At 40.9% G+C, this 17,023-nt stretch overlaps 2 protein-coding genes across 3 annotated transcripts in view; one reads left to right on the top strand and one right to left on the bottom strand.

The window, feature by feature from the left end:
- LOC126567888 (venom dipeptidyl peptidase 4) overlaps positions 1-17,023 on the bottom strand; it is a 532,783-nt gene that overhangs the window by 190,344 nt on the left and 325,416 nt on the right. The gene's annotated exons all lie outside the window — the stretch shown is intronic.
- LOC126567524 (uncharacterized) lies at positions 279-1,321 on the top strand. Its single transcript, XM_050223743.1, has 2 exons — positions 279-483; positions 570-1,321. The coding sequence occupies exons 1-2, from the start codon at positions 279-281 to the stop codon at positions 1,319-1,321; spliced, it is 957 nt and encodes a 318-aa protein (XP_050079700.1).

A 17,023-nucleotide genomic window follows, 5' to 3' on the forward strand; every position in this document is an offset into this window, starting at 1 on the left:
GAAAACATATCGTAATGTTCCTGATGTCCTTAGCAGGCCATGCACTAGGCCAATTTTCAAAACAAAAACAAAAAAAAACTGATTGGTTTGCTTATGTTAAACACATGTAAGTACAAGTACATGTAATTCAAAAGTAACCGTTGCATATGTTAGCTAGTGGTGAAACGATTCGATCATGGTAGCCGGCCCTAAGAAAACAAAAAAGACAACTGTCAAACGCGTTGCCCTTTTCGTCAGTCACGCATAACACGCATCAATCCAAGTCTTGGCGCTAAAACATGGACGTCCCTCAACGACATAGACGTCCCTCGGTTTCGGTGCGTGTGGTCACCGGCAAACGTAAACCCTGGAGCTTTGTCTCGCAGCATGATGTAGCGCGATTTATCGCACTGGTAAAGCGTTTTCCCAAGCTGCAAACGTGCATCGCACCAGAACGTCTCCTGCTGGAGTGGGAAAAGTTGGAGCCGGTGACGGGCATTGCTGGTATGTATATGTGGTCAAATTATTCTTTACGGAAATCTAGCTCACAAGAAAATTGTATCTTTAAAACATCCATCTCGTTGTGACAGCGAAATGCATGTGTCAGAAATGGAAACGGTTGTGCGACAAGTATCGGAGCGAGTTGCGCCGCGAGATGAAAACACCGCCAGACCAGTCCAACTCGAAATGGGTTCACTTCGAGCGGATGTCGTTCGTCCGGGACATCGAGCTGAAGCGTATCCGGATGCATAATGGCAAGGAAAAATTGTATACCACCGACACTGAGCCAGAATCTTCGATTCTAGAAGCGAATTCAACCGTTCCGAAGCGATACGATATGAAGAACCAAATGCCATTCGCTGTGCCATTGAACAGAGTCAATGTTGAGTCAACCTCACCGAAGCGATTCGTTGTGAAGAAACCCGTACAGCCCTGCGGAGGCGGATCGCCGGCTGCGTCATGCTCGTATACGCAACCTTCGCTGCCGGTGAACAAGCTACACAAAGAAGCGCAGCCCAGGAAATTGATACACATGCCGACGGGGCACGTTACGGTGTTAGGCTGCTCGGAGCAAAGCGTCCTGCAGGATTTGCAGGAGCAGGCTGAACGTTTCGTGTCAATGCGTCCCCCGGTACACCGTGTGCCCATAACGGATCCGCTTTTCCAAACGGCACACGACAATGATTACGATTTTCTTATAATGCGCATATATCCGCTGCTGGGATTGTTTCCGATGGAAATGAAGCGGTTCTGTTACGAGACTGTGCAGCAGTTCATTATACGGCTGGCTGAGGTTGTAGATCGGCTCAATCGTAAAACGAATAATGAGCCGGTGATTTAGATTTTGTCTACAAGATTCGATTAATTGTATCCCGTTTTTCATAATAGTTGGAATAAATGTAATTCTACTGCGTGTTCTAGACGGCAGGACAAAATTCTCAGATTTTTTTCCGTGATGAACCTGGCGTGTAATGGTGTGCGTGAGGACAGGCTTTGCAAGAAATTTCACATCACGCATGCTTTCCAGCTAGCGAGCGGGCCCACACCAACACACCGATAGCCGGCTTTTGTTGGTTGGTGGTAGTAGTGTGCGTGCCACCCGTTTTTTTGTACATGGAAAACGGCTGCTGTGTTGAAATAGGGACCGTTTTCGATTTCATTTCCGTGGCGCGCGCGTACATGTGTGCGTGTGCGACAGTACAATTCCAGGGAAGAAAAATTCGCATGTATTGCGCAATCTCTTAATAACTCCCCTTATTTTGGATCCCCTTAGTGGACAAGGGATGCATTTCTTTGTGTGTGAAACCAAATGGTGACTGCAGCTGCTTGCCTTGTGTGGTAGTGTTTGTGTGGTAGGACAAAGCCGGTAACTGTGATGAAAATCCACACACACACACACACACACACACACACACACACACACACACACACACACACACACACACACATGTTCATTGAAAAGTCCCTTATGTACAGTATGTCCCTTATGTTCGATATTTCCCCCCAAACGAGAGTGAACCACATTCTTATCGGTCCAACGTCACCGCGCGAACAGCTGAGCTGAGAGTGCACTTCTGGGATGGTGGGGAGGGGGGGAGGACTTTGAGCTGGCAGCGAGTGGTGATGAGAGAGTGAGCTGGACGCAAGGTGAGTTATATTTTTCCCCGTTTTGCGTTCGAAAGGAAAAGTGGAGCCTGCCCGAACAGCTGAGAGCACTATGTGTGTGACAGGCCCCCGTTTGCTTTGCTGTGTTGGTGTTGGGAGCCATTTTAAGGGTGAGAAGAACAGTTTCACCCACACCCATCGCTAGAGCTGCTGGAATCGAGCAGTTTACCACCCCCCCATTTGGGACTGTTATTCCTTGCAAGCTACTTTTTTTATTTCCTTTGCTGTGTGTATATGTGAAAGTTAACACATTAATCCGTGTGTTGGTGTTCGGATGAGTGAGAAGGAAATATTGTAAGGACAGCTGGGGTATGGTGGGGATTTTTTTAGCACCAAGAGAAACATTAATTGTACACGTGGAGCTACAAAAAAAAAACAAAAAAAAAAAACGACACACGGAAGGTTAAAGTTCTCTTGAAGTAGCGGAAAAATCGAACCAGGCCCCAAAAAACTTGACAGCACCATATGAAAAAATAGGGTGGGGGTTTGGGTAGGGTATGAACAGTCAGAACCAAACCTATCCGAAATGGATGTCTGTTTTGGGTGGGCGGAGGTTTTTCTTATCCTTCTTCCCATTGTACCTGCTCTTCGGCTTCACACGTCAGTCAAACGCATCTTCTGGTGACAGTTGATGTGACGTGGCAGCGAAGCATCGGTTGCTTTGATGGGTTGTTGAAATTATGATTTTTCTTCCCTTCTCAAGCTGTTTAATTCGGTTGTTTTGCAATGTGTTGGATTGTTGTTTTTACTGTTTTTTTCTTTTTCGTTTGTTTTGCACATATTTAGAGTAATTTTACGTATGAAAAACACTTACAATATGAATTTTATTTTAATTTTAAAGCGGTTCGGCTTGTTTCATTTATCCAATAGTGATTTACAGGTTTTGCATGTTCATTTACATTTAGTCTAAATGGTCTTTATGAAATTTTTTTTTCTAGTTTTTCTACATGATACATTTATTGATAATTGCAAATTTGCATGGCGACTTATATGAACTTCTTAATATTTTCTTCTTTTGAATGGTTGTAGGACATTCCTTTAAACCATCGTAATTTCAATTATTACGTTCGCCACAATTTAGCTTCCTTTATACTCGTTTCTCTATTAGATCTCTAAGGTCAGATGCTTATAGTGGAAAATCCAGAAATTACGTTTCCTTCACTGCTAAGTACAACCTTTTTTTTCGCTAAGGAGGATTGTAAAAAGAAAGAAGTAATACGCTTTTATTTATACCTTACTTGAAAACAGTTTTTCCGTCTATTCGCAACCAAGAGTGGCTATTGACGTCAATCGATGTTTTAGTGGGAGGGGGACAAGAGAACAGTTGCAAATAGGGTAGAAATTCCGGGCCTTGCTTCACCTTTTTCTCCTCTCATAACGTTGAGACAAGAGCCGACTGCTCCATAGTCTTACAGAGCAAAAATATAGAAAGACGGGGACAAACCGCTTTGTGCTAAAACGGATTTATATTTGGGTATCGTTTCTGGTCCGTTCCTACAGCTCGGCTCCCCGCCTCTTAAAGCGAGTAGAAAAATAATACACACACACACGCGCGTAGGCAAAAATAAAAGGAAAACTGTCACAAAGAGAAAATGGGTTAACGATGGATTGTTGTGGCCGACATTATTTTCCTCTGTGGTGAATTGTTGATTGTTTTTGTTGTTGTTGTTGTTGTTTCTTCCTGCCTTACTTTCTTCCGCTTTATTTTGTTCACCCACGAAGGTCATCCATGTTCGTCACGTTTTTTTTTGTTGTTGCTGCCGAGGACAAACAGGTGGGCAACCCCACCCTAATGTTTTGTTTTCTTTTTGAAGGATTGGAATAAACGTAACAGGCGGCCAACGGTGGACGGTTGTAAAGTAGGATGCTTCCTTCCTGGAAGAGATCTATAGAACGCAAGAAGAGAGCTTCAAATGATGGTGCACGTTTGGTTTTGTTTTTTCTTCTGCTTTTCCCTCCACCTTTACGGGAAGGACTTTTGTTTGTATTTTGCATTGAAAAACAATCGTGCTGTGGTTACAAAATGTGGGTTTTTGTCCGTTGATAGGTGGACGTGTCGTTTTTTTTTCGGGGTGGGGGGTCAGCTAACACATCATGAAGTACCAGGCGTCTCCATCCGAAAGGGGTGTGTTTTGTTTGGAAGTTTTGTTTTGTTGAAAATACAGTAAAAATAGAAAATTTTGTTTCAAACAAAGCTTGAGCCATTGAAGGGCAACGTTTAAATGGTTTACTATTTTTCAAGGCTGCATCATCTAGTAGGTAAATGCGGAAAGAGAATTTTAATTTTTGTTGCTGTTTCAAGCATTTCTTTAATGTCAGCAATATTGTATCTTTCATCAGCTTTATATTTTATTTTACTAACAGGAGATACAAATTTTAGAGCCTGCTTTTGAAGCTTATAATACTACGCCTAACGATGGTTCCACCATGTACTTCCCTGAATTGTCTAGTCTTATTGCTTGAGGGAAAGAAATTAATTTGCTCTCTTGTTGATAATCCTTTTTATAAAAAAAAGCCATGCAGCAAATAATACAGGGCTTCGACAAATAAAATAGACATTTTAAATAATCAATAGAATGTTCATTATGGTGGAGAGCTTCATAACGATATTGAAATAAAAATTTCCAAAGCATTGGAAAATTATTTAAAAAAGAAACTATTGCTTAGAAAACTCTATGCTAAAACATCTTCAGCATTTCAAGTAGTAATAAGTTTCTTGATTTGAAAATCACCCATACTTACAACTTTGAGGAAAACACTATTGCGAAAAAAAATCTCTTAAATCATTTGCAGGAGAAATTCTCCGAACATTTGTGTACTAAATCCCTTTTCACGAGTTTATTGAACGTTCGCCATTCGCCGAACTGTATCGTGCAGTGGATTAAAAACTTACCCAAACTGTTTCTATTTCCTAGAAATGCAGAAAGTTTGTAGACAATTTTGTCAAACCCAGAAACACACACACTCACTCACCCATTAGTATCGCGTTAAGCTCTCGTTCTTGTGAAGCAGCGTTTTGTACCTTCATCAAAAAGTATTTTTGAATGAAGCAGTATCATTCCATCGCCATCTACCTGCGGGCTGCCTTGGTTGTGTGTTTGACCCTCTCCCTTCCGACAGTGTACTGACCATTTCACCTAAATGACTCTTGTGGACAACAGCAAAAAAAGATCCAGAAAGGTTACACTAAGATCTCTCCATTCTCTGTCCTGGCCATTTTCCATCTGTACTGCTTGCCGGGGTGAATGGTAAATATAGGCGCAACGGTATGTTCTCGGTCCTTCCAGGAAATGAGTTTCGGGTTCGGGAGGTGCTTTGTGCGCACGGTGTTTTTCGGTTACGTGTGCAAGGCGAAGCAAACTAGCCGAAAAACCCACCCCGGTCGTAAGAAGCACGTGGCCGAGCAAGTTTCGTAAGCAAGCATTTTCAGCCTTTTTCATCAATTGTGCTTGGAAAAGAGAGAGAGAGAGAGAGAGAGAGAGAGAGAGAGAAAAAAAAACTTAGGTTCGGCGAAGGATTAGGTGTTTGAATTGAAAAGTTTTTCACCCTCGCAGCTTTCTGTGACGCTGGTCACTGCAGGCGGTTACTGCGTTGTGTAACGGGCAACGTGATTTTACACTGGGGATGGTTTGGCAGTTTGAAGATTGCTTAGATAATTTGTCTTTGATTATTTAGTAGTCGTTGCGATAACGGTTTATGACAGAAAATTGAAAGTTTTATTTTTTATTATGGTATTTATCGAAATCAGGCAATGTGGATTGTCATAATTAATACTAATTATGTTTTTTAAGTTAAGTATATTTCCATTTTGACAAATTTATTCTTACACTAGTGGCTGTGTTCTGAATATTAATGGGTACAAATGCATCTTCTCTCCTCATTGGCATTTTACCTTATTAGCAACGTGACTGAAGTGAAATTTGGCGATTGTGTGTTTTTAAATGTTAAGGAAAAAAATGTGTTGGAAACTGAAAATCCCTTGAGTTGAAAGGAAACTAAAGCTATTGTTTGTAACCAATCCTTATTGCTAGCCCTTAATTTAAAAAAAATACCTACAATTTCTTTGGACGACATGCTTATAAACTAACAGCTCAAAAGGGCAAATCTCTAAGCATTTCCACCGTGCTGGAAAGGCACTTGGCATCATATGCCGCTTTTTGTTTTCTTAATATTTCTTCTATAGTGGATAATTTACATTCTAAGTGAAGTGTAGACGTTTTGTACCAAAGGGGGACTTTAAGAATGGCTTTTAAAAATTTGTTTTGCGATCTTTGCAGATTTAATTTGTGTGTTGGAGCATAGTTTGACCATACTGGTGATGCACAGGCTATGGTTGGGCGAGCTAATGATTTGTATAAAAACAATTTGATATCGAATGAAAGTTTGGATTGTCTGTTAGGGTGTTATTAGTAAATAAGTAAATTTATTTACTTCAATTTGTTGTAATTTGAAATAATTTTAGCCCCTTTATTCTTTAAGGAAAGCTTGGTTTCATTGATTTATTGATTTATTTAACGCGTATCATTTTACAAAGAACTTTTCCGATTGGTTTGCGGAACTCACCTTCTCTGAAAACATTTGAACAGCTAATAATAAATTTGGAATAGAATTATAATCGCTATTTTATTACTTAAACATTTTTTCAATTCAATCAGTTTTTGTTGCTTCTCTGGGTGTTGTCGGTGTCATGAAATTTATAACAGTTTATAAACATTTGACAAACAATTTACCAGACCGCAGATAATTTTGCTCTCAGGACGTTTACTCGCTTGATTATTTCTGCCACAGCCTTCTCGGATCAAAGGCTCCACCGATCGAGTTGAGGTGATAATACGAGGGCTGACAATAAAGTAAGGTCTCCAACGCTGCAACTTCGCCGGATCACGCGCTAGGCGAAATCTGGCAACACCGCCGTGTTCCTTGGTTCCCCCACTACCACTTTGCTGCTGGGTGAAGCTTCCCCGATCGCTCAGTCTTGGCTGAGCAGCCGTCAACGATGGAGGTACCCCTCGCGTCAGCGTACAAGTGCGAATTGCGTTCTGTAATACGTTTTTTGAGTGCGAAAAATGTGACACCTATTGAAATCCATCGTCAACTAGTTGAAGTTTACGGGGAAAAGTGTATGGACATAAAAAAACCTGCGTAAGTGGAGCCGCGAGTTCTATTCCGGGCGCACTAATGTTCACGACGAGGAGAGAAGTGGCCGACCGTCGGTCTCCGATGCGATTGTTCAAGCAGTGAAGGCAGAAATGCTCAAAAACCGCCGTGCGACAATTAGGGACTTGGAAGAAAAGCTTGGAGGAGTGTGTAGTAGCGAAACAATCCGTCATATCCTTGTGAACAACTTGCACCAAAGTTGTGGCCCGTTTTGAAGAGGAAGGCGATGATTTTTTGGAATAGTCCCGACGTGGCCCCAAGTGACTACCCCATTTTTCCCCGCCCTGAAAAAAACATCTCGGAGGGAAGAAGTTTGAAAGTGTCGCGGAGGTTCAGAAAGAGGTCAACACCTGGCTGCGCGAGGCGGACGGAGATTGGTATTCTGCCGGCATGGACAAGTTCATCGTGCGGATGCGCAAGGTGTTGGAAAAAAATGGCGATTATGTAGAAAAGTAGCCAAGACCTTGGCCTTTCCAACGGTGTATCCCTTTTTGTAAATAAATGTCATTTTCTATGAAAAAAAAATTGGAGACCTTATTTTATTGTCAGCCCTCGTACATGCAAGCAAAAGGGCTTTGTGACTAACAGTAGGCACGTAAAGCTTCACCGACGAGAGGAGCGTTTGAACAATCGATGGTTGAAGACTGTCCATGAGTCCAACGATGAATAAACACACCTTGATCTTTGATACAATCTTTTGCACCAAGATCCGCCCATTTAGCTTATAGCGCAAGAATGCAGGGCCTTTCGTACGAATAAAGAAGATGGTGACACATTTGTCACCATGGTGGCTGTTGGGAATCATCAGCCTGCTCTGATTGATCGTTCTTACGAAAAGGCAGTTTAATTCGTTAGAGTATTTCTTTTGTTTCTAGACTCAGTTTTAGAGTGACAATCGATTCAGACCATCTTCATTAAAAAATCAGTTTTTGGGCCCAACATCTGTAAGACAGTAAGTTCAAAAAATTTTTTTGAATTCAATAATATCGACTTCAAATTCACGTAAACTCCTCAGTAAATGCAACTACAAAACCATAAACCAAAATCATAAACCTGACACCTGCTCCTTTTGCAACGCTTCGCAACGTCAAACAAAGCTCTGCCCAGCTTTAGCGTTATCGTTTGCATTTCGGCACATAAATTATATTACAACTTTTATGCGAACGGAAAATCGAATTTTCCTCCCATCCTCGTGCTTTGTCGTTTTCCAAAAACCAGGACTCATCTTGATCGTAACATTTAAACATCGCCAAATGACACTCACCTACTCACACACACACAGAGCGTACACAGTGAATAAAATTGCAAATCCCGCACCCAAACATTCAGCCGTCGCTCGGTAATGAAGCATACACTGGCTGCAGAAGGCAGAACCACAAACCAGCCAGGGAAGCCAATTTTGATAACCGAAAGTATCCACAGGAAAAAAGAAAAGCCATTGAAAACGAGAAAGAGAGAGAGAGAGACAATTTTATCACATCAGTCACATTTGCCTGCGTGTCCTACCTCGCTGCCCGACCACTTGCGCAACCACCAGGTTGTCGGGGGAAAAACTTCCCAACGGTTCTCGGTGGCTTCTTGTCACGAGCAGAATTAACCGCATGAAATATGAGCACACGGATGTGCCTTCACGGAAGGCGTGCGCGACTTTTTAATAATAAATAAAAATACAATTTATGCGATTCGTTTCCCTTTTTTCCCTTACCCGTAGGTCCCCCTCAGCGTCCTTTTTCTTGCCCTTTTTCTTTGCTGCTTCGTGTCTCAGAATGTCTCTTTAATTTAAAGCAGTTATCATCCCTGCATATTACACTTCCAATCGGTCCTCTGTACAACTGTGGGTGGGAAATGTAGTGCGGCCGCACATTGCTTCACTGTCCCGTGCAGAAATGTAATGAAAACGATACTTCTAAATTGGACGCAGAATGAATATGGTGCGTTGTGGGGTGATTTCCTTCCTCATTGGTTCCCGTTTGCAACATTCGCAGGCTTTCGTGCTTTCGTTGGAAGGGATTTTCGTACGAAATTTGGTGGTATTTCTGTACGCCGGGGCTTGTTTTATTTTCCATTTTGAGAGGATTTGCTTGGACAGGTTTGTTGGTTTATGTTTGAATACAGAAAATGCCTACAAAAAGGCATGAATTTTAATTGCTTTCAATCGAATGTCTTTTGGTGGAAGGAAACGTTAAAAAGAGCATGGAAGATGACACACAAGTAAAGTCTTTGCAATGTTTAAAGCAAATAAAATTGTGAGGAAGACGTTCGAGGCCACGATGGCACTAGGAGATCCTAACACATACTCTTATTTAGCCTTTATTCAAATCTGATAAATTCTAGTTGTTCTTTTAAGGATTTAATTGCTGAAGATTTCTAGTCCTAGTTGAAGCTTCAAATTCAAGATCCTATTTCTGCCTAAACGATGCTAATGCTGAGTAGTCGTTGTCCAAATCCCTATGAATGTTCTTAGTCCTTTTTAAGGAACAAAAAGGACTAAGAACACTCCCACGCCGAAAACTCCCACTCCTTGTTGAAGTTTCTGATTAAAAGTCCAACTTCTGCTTAAGATCCAAACATGTAGACTGATCGCTACACAGAACAGTAGTGTTTTAAATTTCGATTTTACTTTAATATTGCTATTTCTTTTTCAGAACTTTCCTGCTGAAGTCTTCTTGTTCTGGTTGAAGTTCAAATTCGAGGTCCAACATTTGCTTGAGATGGCATGACATATGCTTATTTATTTATTTAATTCAATCATGTGCCTGCCATAAAGGCTAAAGAACGATAAAAATTAGAAATAAACTACAACTAGTGGCCTTAATATACTGATAACTATACCAAAAAGACGTCGTTGTCTAAATCTGTATGAATATTCTTAGTCATTTTCAAGGATTTTTCAGCTGAAGACTCCTAGTAATAGCAAAAGTACCAAATTCTGCTTGAGATCCTGACAAATGCTGATGTCTTCACAGAGAAGTAGTCGTTATCCAAATCCCTATGAATGTCCTAAGACCTTTTTAAAGTCTTTTCTGTTGACTCTCAGCCCTAGAGCCCTAGCCCTAGTAAAAGTAGTCCTTGAAACCTTTATTTTACATTAATATTCCTAGACCTTTTTGAGGACTTTTCTGCGGAAGATCTCGTCTTCCTGTTTTCAGTTCTTAGTAGAAGTTCCAAATTTGAAATACAATTTCTGTTTGAAATCCTTATATAGGCTTATGTCTGCAATGAACCGTAATCATTGCTCAAATTCGATGAATAATTCTAGCCTGTTTTCGATAAGAAATCAAAAGCTGAGTCACTACCTTTTATGACATTTTTAAAAGAGTAATGAAACTATGGGATTATGTTTTTATAGTCCAAAAAACCTGATTCGTCTATCTTTTGAGGATTGATAATATGCGTGCAAAGACACTAGAGACAGGATGTAAGGTATATTGGGTCAACCTCACATCCATAGGGCATCAGATTTGAGGTTGAAGAGCTTAATCAAAGCAGTTGTAACAATTTTTGGCAATACAAAGTGAATAAACAGGTATTAAAGATATAATTTAAGTAAAAATAAATAAAAACTCAACATAATAAGTACTAACATTCACATTTTTTCACAGATTAACAAGTCGCTCTATCCTTGGTGAAATTCCCTGTTTTGTAGATCTTTTCCTACTCAATCGGAAACACTTCATACAATCGTTTCAAGCACCCAGCAGCTAGCTGTGCCGCACAGCGAAGTAAGCAGGGCCAAAAACAAGAAACAAACCCGGAAATAAAGTCCTTCCGTAGCAAGGACCACCTTTCGACCAACTACTCTTGCTCGCTTCGGTTTCGTATCCACCAGCGTGCCTGAAGCTCCCGTTCATCCTATTGATAAATAATGCTTCAGGAGGAAATTAATGTCCTGCAACTAATGGGGTCGTGTCTCATGCGTCTCCTTCCAACCTTCAGCATGACACACAGCACACACCCACACGGCCAGCTGGCATTTATCTTCCGATTCCAACACGACAGCAGATTCTGTATTGACTGACTGATTGTGAAGCAGCAACAGCACAGGAAAACATCTGATTGAGAAGAAAATCCCGGTGAGTCAGGAAGAAACGGAGGAAGAAGAAAGAGAACGAAGCGAAAGCAGTTTTCCATTTCCTATACATTTAATGATAAATTTATCGCATTCGTTCTCGGCGCTTGTTTTGCCGGTCCTTCGGCTTGTGTGGAAAGAATCGCCCAGAAATCGTCTTTCTTTCTCGATATATATGTGTGTGTTGTGTTCCTTTACTGAATGAACTAGGGAGGGAGCCTTTCTGGGAGGGTCAGTGCTCGGGGAAGGGAACATAAAGTACGAGGCCCGTTGTCGTTATGGGGCGCGAGGCAGCAATCCCTTTTTCTTGGGAAGACGGCTCCTTCACGCGATGTTGCTCCGTTCCGTTCTTGAGAAAGCAGCACAGCCCGACCTGGCACAGTGCAATCGTTTTCATTTGATGAACCATAATTTTTAATGCTCATATTTTTAGTTGCTCCCTCCAGCATGCGGTCCCTGCAAGTGTGAGTGTATTTGTATGGCCTCCTCGTTTCAGGGTGAGTTCTCTTAAAGGGAAGTTTGAACCGTTTGCAGATTTTAATGAAGAAAGTTTGCTGTTTTTTGGACATAAAAATGCAACTTAAATATTGTCCAGCTTTATTTGAACGTAATTGACTGTTTTTACAAAAAATTGTTGAAAATGAAGTTGGTATTACGGTGGCCTAGGAGATTGCTGCATCAGTTATCACTCGGCAGGTTCAATTTCCTTCCAGACTTTTCCTCCGTAGTGAAGACTGACTATCCAACTACGTACTAAAGGCAAGCCTAGCAAGCCATTGAATGGCCCCAATATGACCTAGCAGGTGGCTGAGTTGAGAAAGAAGAAGTTCCTCTCTATTTTCTTGTGCTTTTTTCGTTCGATTCAATATCTATCTTTTAGTTAGTTGAATTTCTAATTATTCATTTAATTTTTCAGCCAATCACAACACATTTTCACGAAGCGTAGTTTGGCAATTACATTATCTCTTAGCTTAGCATTTAGTTTAGCTAATTTTAACTGTTCCTAAAACAAGTTTCCCTGAAAAACCTGGCCGTATTGATTGATGAAACACGTGAAAAGTAATAAACTATAATATAATAAATTCGTAAGTAATTCATATTTCCTTGTAGAAATTGAATTAAAAATGCCTGTAATAGAATTTTTATTAGTTATAGCAAGAGGCAAGCCTAAAACATTAACGTAATATCATTGGTATTAAGGCATAAGTCACACCAAATTACTGGTGTTAATATGATAGTTTACCATGTTTTTAAAAATGTATTTTAAGGTTTTTTTTCCTTCTGAAGGTGTTATAAAAGATTTATTTCTATCTTTTTTAAATAAAATATTTATCGTCTTTATTCACTGTAACCGAGACAAGCCATTCGAAAAGGCGAATGTAGTAGACTTATAGACTTAAAGCCTTTGTAAATAAATGAAAAAAGATAGGTCATTCTTGGCTTGTCTTGACTTAATTAACCCAGAGCAGGACTGCCAATCACTGCGTAAGAAAACATAGTTCGGTGCTCTAGCTCCTGATCACTTCAGTACATGATTTTTAAAACTTTCAGAAATACCTTTTCTTAAATGAGATCTTTTAATTTTTTGATTTAATTTGAAACCCTAAATGGTATAAGAATCAATATTAAATGTTCGTTTAATCGACTCCCGAAAGACAACTTTATCATTAAAGCAGAAAAATTGTTCCCTACGAGACTCCTTACTACTTTCCCCATTACATCCGAGCTTCTTGTGAGAAAAGAAAACCTTGCTAGACGTATCTTCGCTCTTAGGTTATAAATGTTTTCCCGTTTTTCCACTAGCTCCAACTCATCTATCATTAGGTTTACTTTGCTTCTTTCTGGTGCATACGTAGCCGAACTGTAGCCACAATTCCAAACAGCTAACAGCTCTCGATGATTTTTAATATCAACGTGAACGAAACCCAGCGCCCAAACCGCCACCTAACGATTCACGGGAGCGAGTTCACTAAGCATTTCTCACACACACGCACACAAGCCAACACACTGGAGACCGTACTCCACTTGAACTTAAACGGAAACGCTTATCAAAACCATCTTTAGCGCTCATAAATTCCAACGTTATTACATCAATCCTCACGATGGTTCGCAATAGAGCGGAAGCTGTGGAAAAAGGGAAAGCACGCTACGACGGACGACGGTTTTTCCTTTTCTACACTCATCGCGTGGTGGTGTGCCAACCGGTGGCACATGTCGTTTTCATAAAATATTAAATCTGATTTATTGCGATATGATTCTGCGTTGATGGACCACTTTTTCTTTAGTGCAGTAGTTCTAGATTTTACCGAATTTCTTATGCTTTTCCGTCTTAAGTTTGTTTATTTTGGTTTTGCTGTTTCGCAAAATGGATATCAAAATTAGAATAAAATTCCACACCACCCAGAGGATTTAAGTATTTCTTGAAGAGATGATACATTTACTGAACATCATCTTCATCATGCTAGAAGTGTGTTCCAATGAAAGTGTCCCTAATGGCATCCCAATAATTTTGCTCCAATTTTCTTAATGATAGTTTCCAAATTTATTTCCAAAACCACTCGGCAAATAGTGGAATGTTGCCTGACACAGGTCCAATGCTCGATTTTCTTCTGCACTCATGAAACATGTCATCAGACTAATGTCTGGTAAGAAAACCCTACGATTGCCCTCATATCTTATCATCGTACAGCATGAAGGAAGGGCAAAAAAACAACAACACCAGCACTGCTAAGACACTTCTTGGCCACTCTTGGGGTGTCCTGTCGCAATCGTCCTGTCGCAGGCATGAGAAGAATGCTGGTCTATTGCGCAGCTTCCATTACTTATGGGTTTCATATTTTCTCTCAAATTTAATGAAATTGCCATTGGAAAACAGAAACCGTTTCACTTCCCGTTTTGTGCCTCTCGTGTCCACAAGCTTTATGGTCGGCCGGTTAAGTGAGGTTATCCGTTCGTGTCGTGGATCAGGCCCTCACCGTTAAACCGAACCATGTATCGAATGTCGACGAAATATTGTCCCCTACGGATGATACCCTACTGGATGATACTGTATACCCCTTATCGGCAGTCCGAATTGGTTAAGAGGTTTTGGCCGCTAGAAGAAGCGTTTGCTTAAGAGCTGTCTCTTCAGGCTTATCGTGAGGGAGAGGCAGAGAGAGAAAGATGAAGAAGCAACCCAAAAAAAAAGCAGAGTGCTCTAACGATAATCCGCCTGGAAGCAATCGAACACATCGCCAGCACGCTATTAGCTGACGGGTATTTTGTTTTCCACCCTAGCCGTATGTTTCCAAGCTTGCTTAACTCTGCACCAGTAGTAGTCTTGGGTGCGGGCTTTCGGAGGACTTGTCTTTTCGACTCATTCGAACGAAAGGGACAGCTTATGCAGCACAACAGCAAACAAGAAAAGTAACAGCACTGCACGCGAAAAAACATTCTTAAAAACAGAGGTGGCGGCTGTACCGAACTCGAATTTGTGATGCCATAAAGTGTCTACATAATCCTCGATTTATCCTATTACTTTAAATCAATTCCATTTAATTAAATTGACTCTCACCCGTTGCTGTGGTGTGGGCTTGTTTTCCTATTCGGAAGAAGAACTGGCGGTAGATGGGCTTTGGGGATGCTATCGAAAAGGGGTTTTAGCTGACTTGAATGTATCTTGATTGCAGTGTATACTAACAAAGCGTCCCGGTAAATTAAGTATAGGTTTGTCTTTTTTGTGGCATTTTACTTATGATGAATATACTTTTTTAAAGTATTTTTATAGGTAACATTTCAAATTTCTGTCAATGTTTATTGACAGTGCCTTTTCTAATAATACTTGTGCTAATGTTTCACTGTTCAAATCCGCCGGAATCCTTCCGTAAAATCCATCTTATTCAGAGAAAATCACGGAGCGAAATAAGAATAGTGCCACCATGATTCTTGAGGATATCGTTGAAATACGTGGACTGCTGCATATATTTCTGGCTTAGGCCACAATAAGTGTTGCCAGATGCAATCTGATATTTTTATTCGAAAGTTTCGCCAAAATAGCCAAAAAAAAAAATTGAATTGAACCGTGAACATTTTCCACAACTTCTGACGTGGACTATAAAAACAAGACTGCTTTAGTGTACTCCAATCTTTGCACGGCGATAGAGCACCATACTATGGCACTGTTAAAAACTGTTAAAATGACTTTAATCGTGGCCGACGCTCTCTCAGTGATGAATTTCGAGCAAGTCGACCAAAAATAGCCGTTGTGGCGGAGAACATTGATGCCGTTCGAGATATAATTGCACAAGATCGTCTTGTGACATACCACATGTGGCATGTGACACATGAGATAGAGGCATTTTTGGGCATTCCTTGCACCAGTCAAGTCTTCGGAGAAATTCGAAAAACGAACAACAGAAGACGGATCATTCTTCACCATGAGCGATGCGACCTCACACACATCGGCAAAAACCGTCGCTTGTTTGACCGGCCAAAATGTCGAATTGATGGGTCATCCGCCCTACAGCCCTTACTTGACACCCTTTGACTTCTTTTTCATTCGCACACATCAAGAAAAAAATGCGTGGACAACCATTTTTGTCCCCAGAAGATGCTGTTGAAGCGTTCAAAAACCACGTTTGGGAGGTATCTCAATCAGAGTGGAAAAAGCGCATTGACAATTGGTTTGAGCTCATGCAAAAGTGTATTAATCGTGATCGAGAACACTTTGAAAAAAAAAATGATTTTTTGTAAATAATTGCATTTTCATTATAAGGCTAGAAATGTAAATAGAAGCCTACGTATACTATACGAATGTTACTGTTTATCATTAAAATGTTAATCTAGTTCTGTTGTCAGTGTTTGTAGCAATACCGCACTGATACGGGTGTGGTCCGACACCTTCTGAAGGTTAATATAGGATATCCATACCCTACTCCGACACAAAACATCCTCGGCGTACAGAACGGTAACATATCTCTCCAAATATCTGAACTTGGGTATACGGGGAAACCCAACCCCTTGGGAAGATGGGAAGATATGGCTAAATTGAGCCGGGGACTCTAATCAGCTTGGATTCGTAGGCCCTCCGACGAAACAGGGGGTTGGGGGAAAGGCCTTGCAAGCCACCCCTAGAAAACCAACTACCGCAACGAAAGGGCAACAACAGAATTTACCGCAACGGACCAATCGATATAGACCCCCGCAAGGAAAAAGGACTTACGATTGGAAGCTTGGAACCTGGAATTGTAGATCCCTTGCATCTGATGGAAGCACCCGAATTCTATTAGACGAGGTCCAGGCTCGCGGCTTCGAGATAGTAGCTCTTCTTTACGCAGCTGGAGGGGGAGTATGATCGCTGCCCACAACATGATGTGAAGATCGTCATCGGAAACCTTAATGCTCAGGTCGGACGGGAGGAGGCATATAAACCAACAATTGGAAGCTTCAGCGCTCACCAGGAACGACAACGGCCTCAGGTTTATCAATTTTGCATCTTCCAAGCACATGAGAATTCGCAGCACCTTTTTCCAGCACGCATCTCGGTTTAGCTACACCTGGAGATCACCACTACAAAAGAATCTTATTCAATTGTTCTGAATTTTTGAGTCGACATTTCTATAACCAATTGTGTAAATTCAAGCCAAAACCTTCTTGAAACTGCCTTCTGTTTTA

Source organism: Anopheles maculipalpis, chromosome 2RL, assembly GCF_943734695.1.
Source record: "Anopheles maculipalpis chromosome 2RL, idAnoMacuDA_375_x, whole genome shotgun sequence".
Lineage (NCBI taxonomy): Eukaryota > Metazoa > Arthropoda > Insecta > Diptera > Culicidae > Anopheles > Anopheles maculipalpis.

Excerpts from the sequence above, each read along its gene's own strand:
- LOC126567524 (XM_050223743.1), top strand. The coding sequence starts at position 279 with ATGGACGTCCCTCAACGACATAGACGTCCCTCGGTTTCGGTGCGTGTG. Across the intron at positions 484-569 it reads GCCGGTGACGGGCATTGCTG|CGAAATGCATGTGTCAGAAA; the intron begins GTATGTATATGT and ends TCGTTGTGACAG.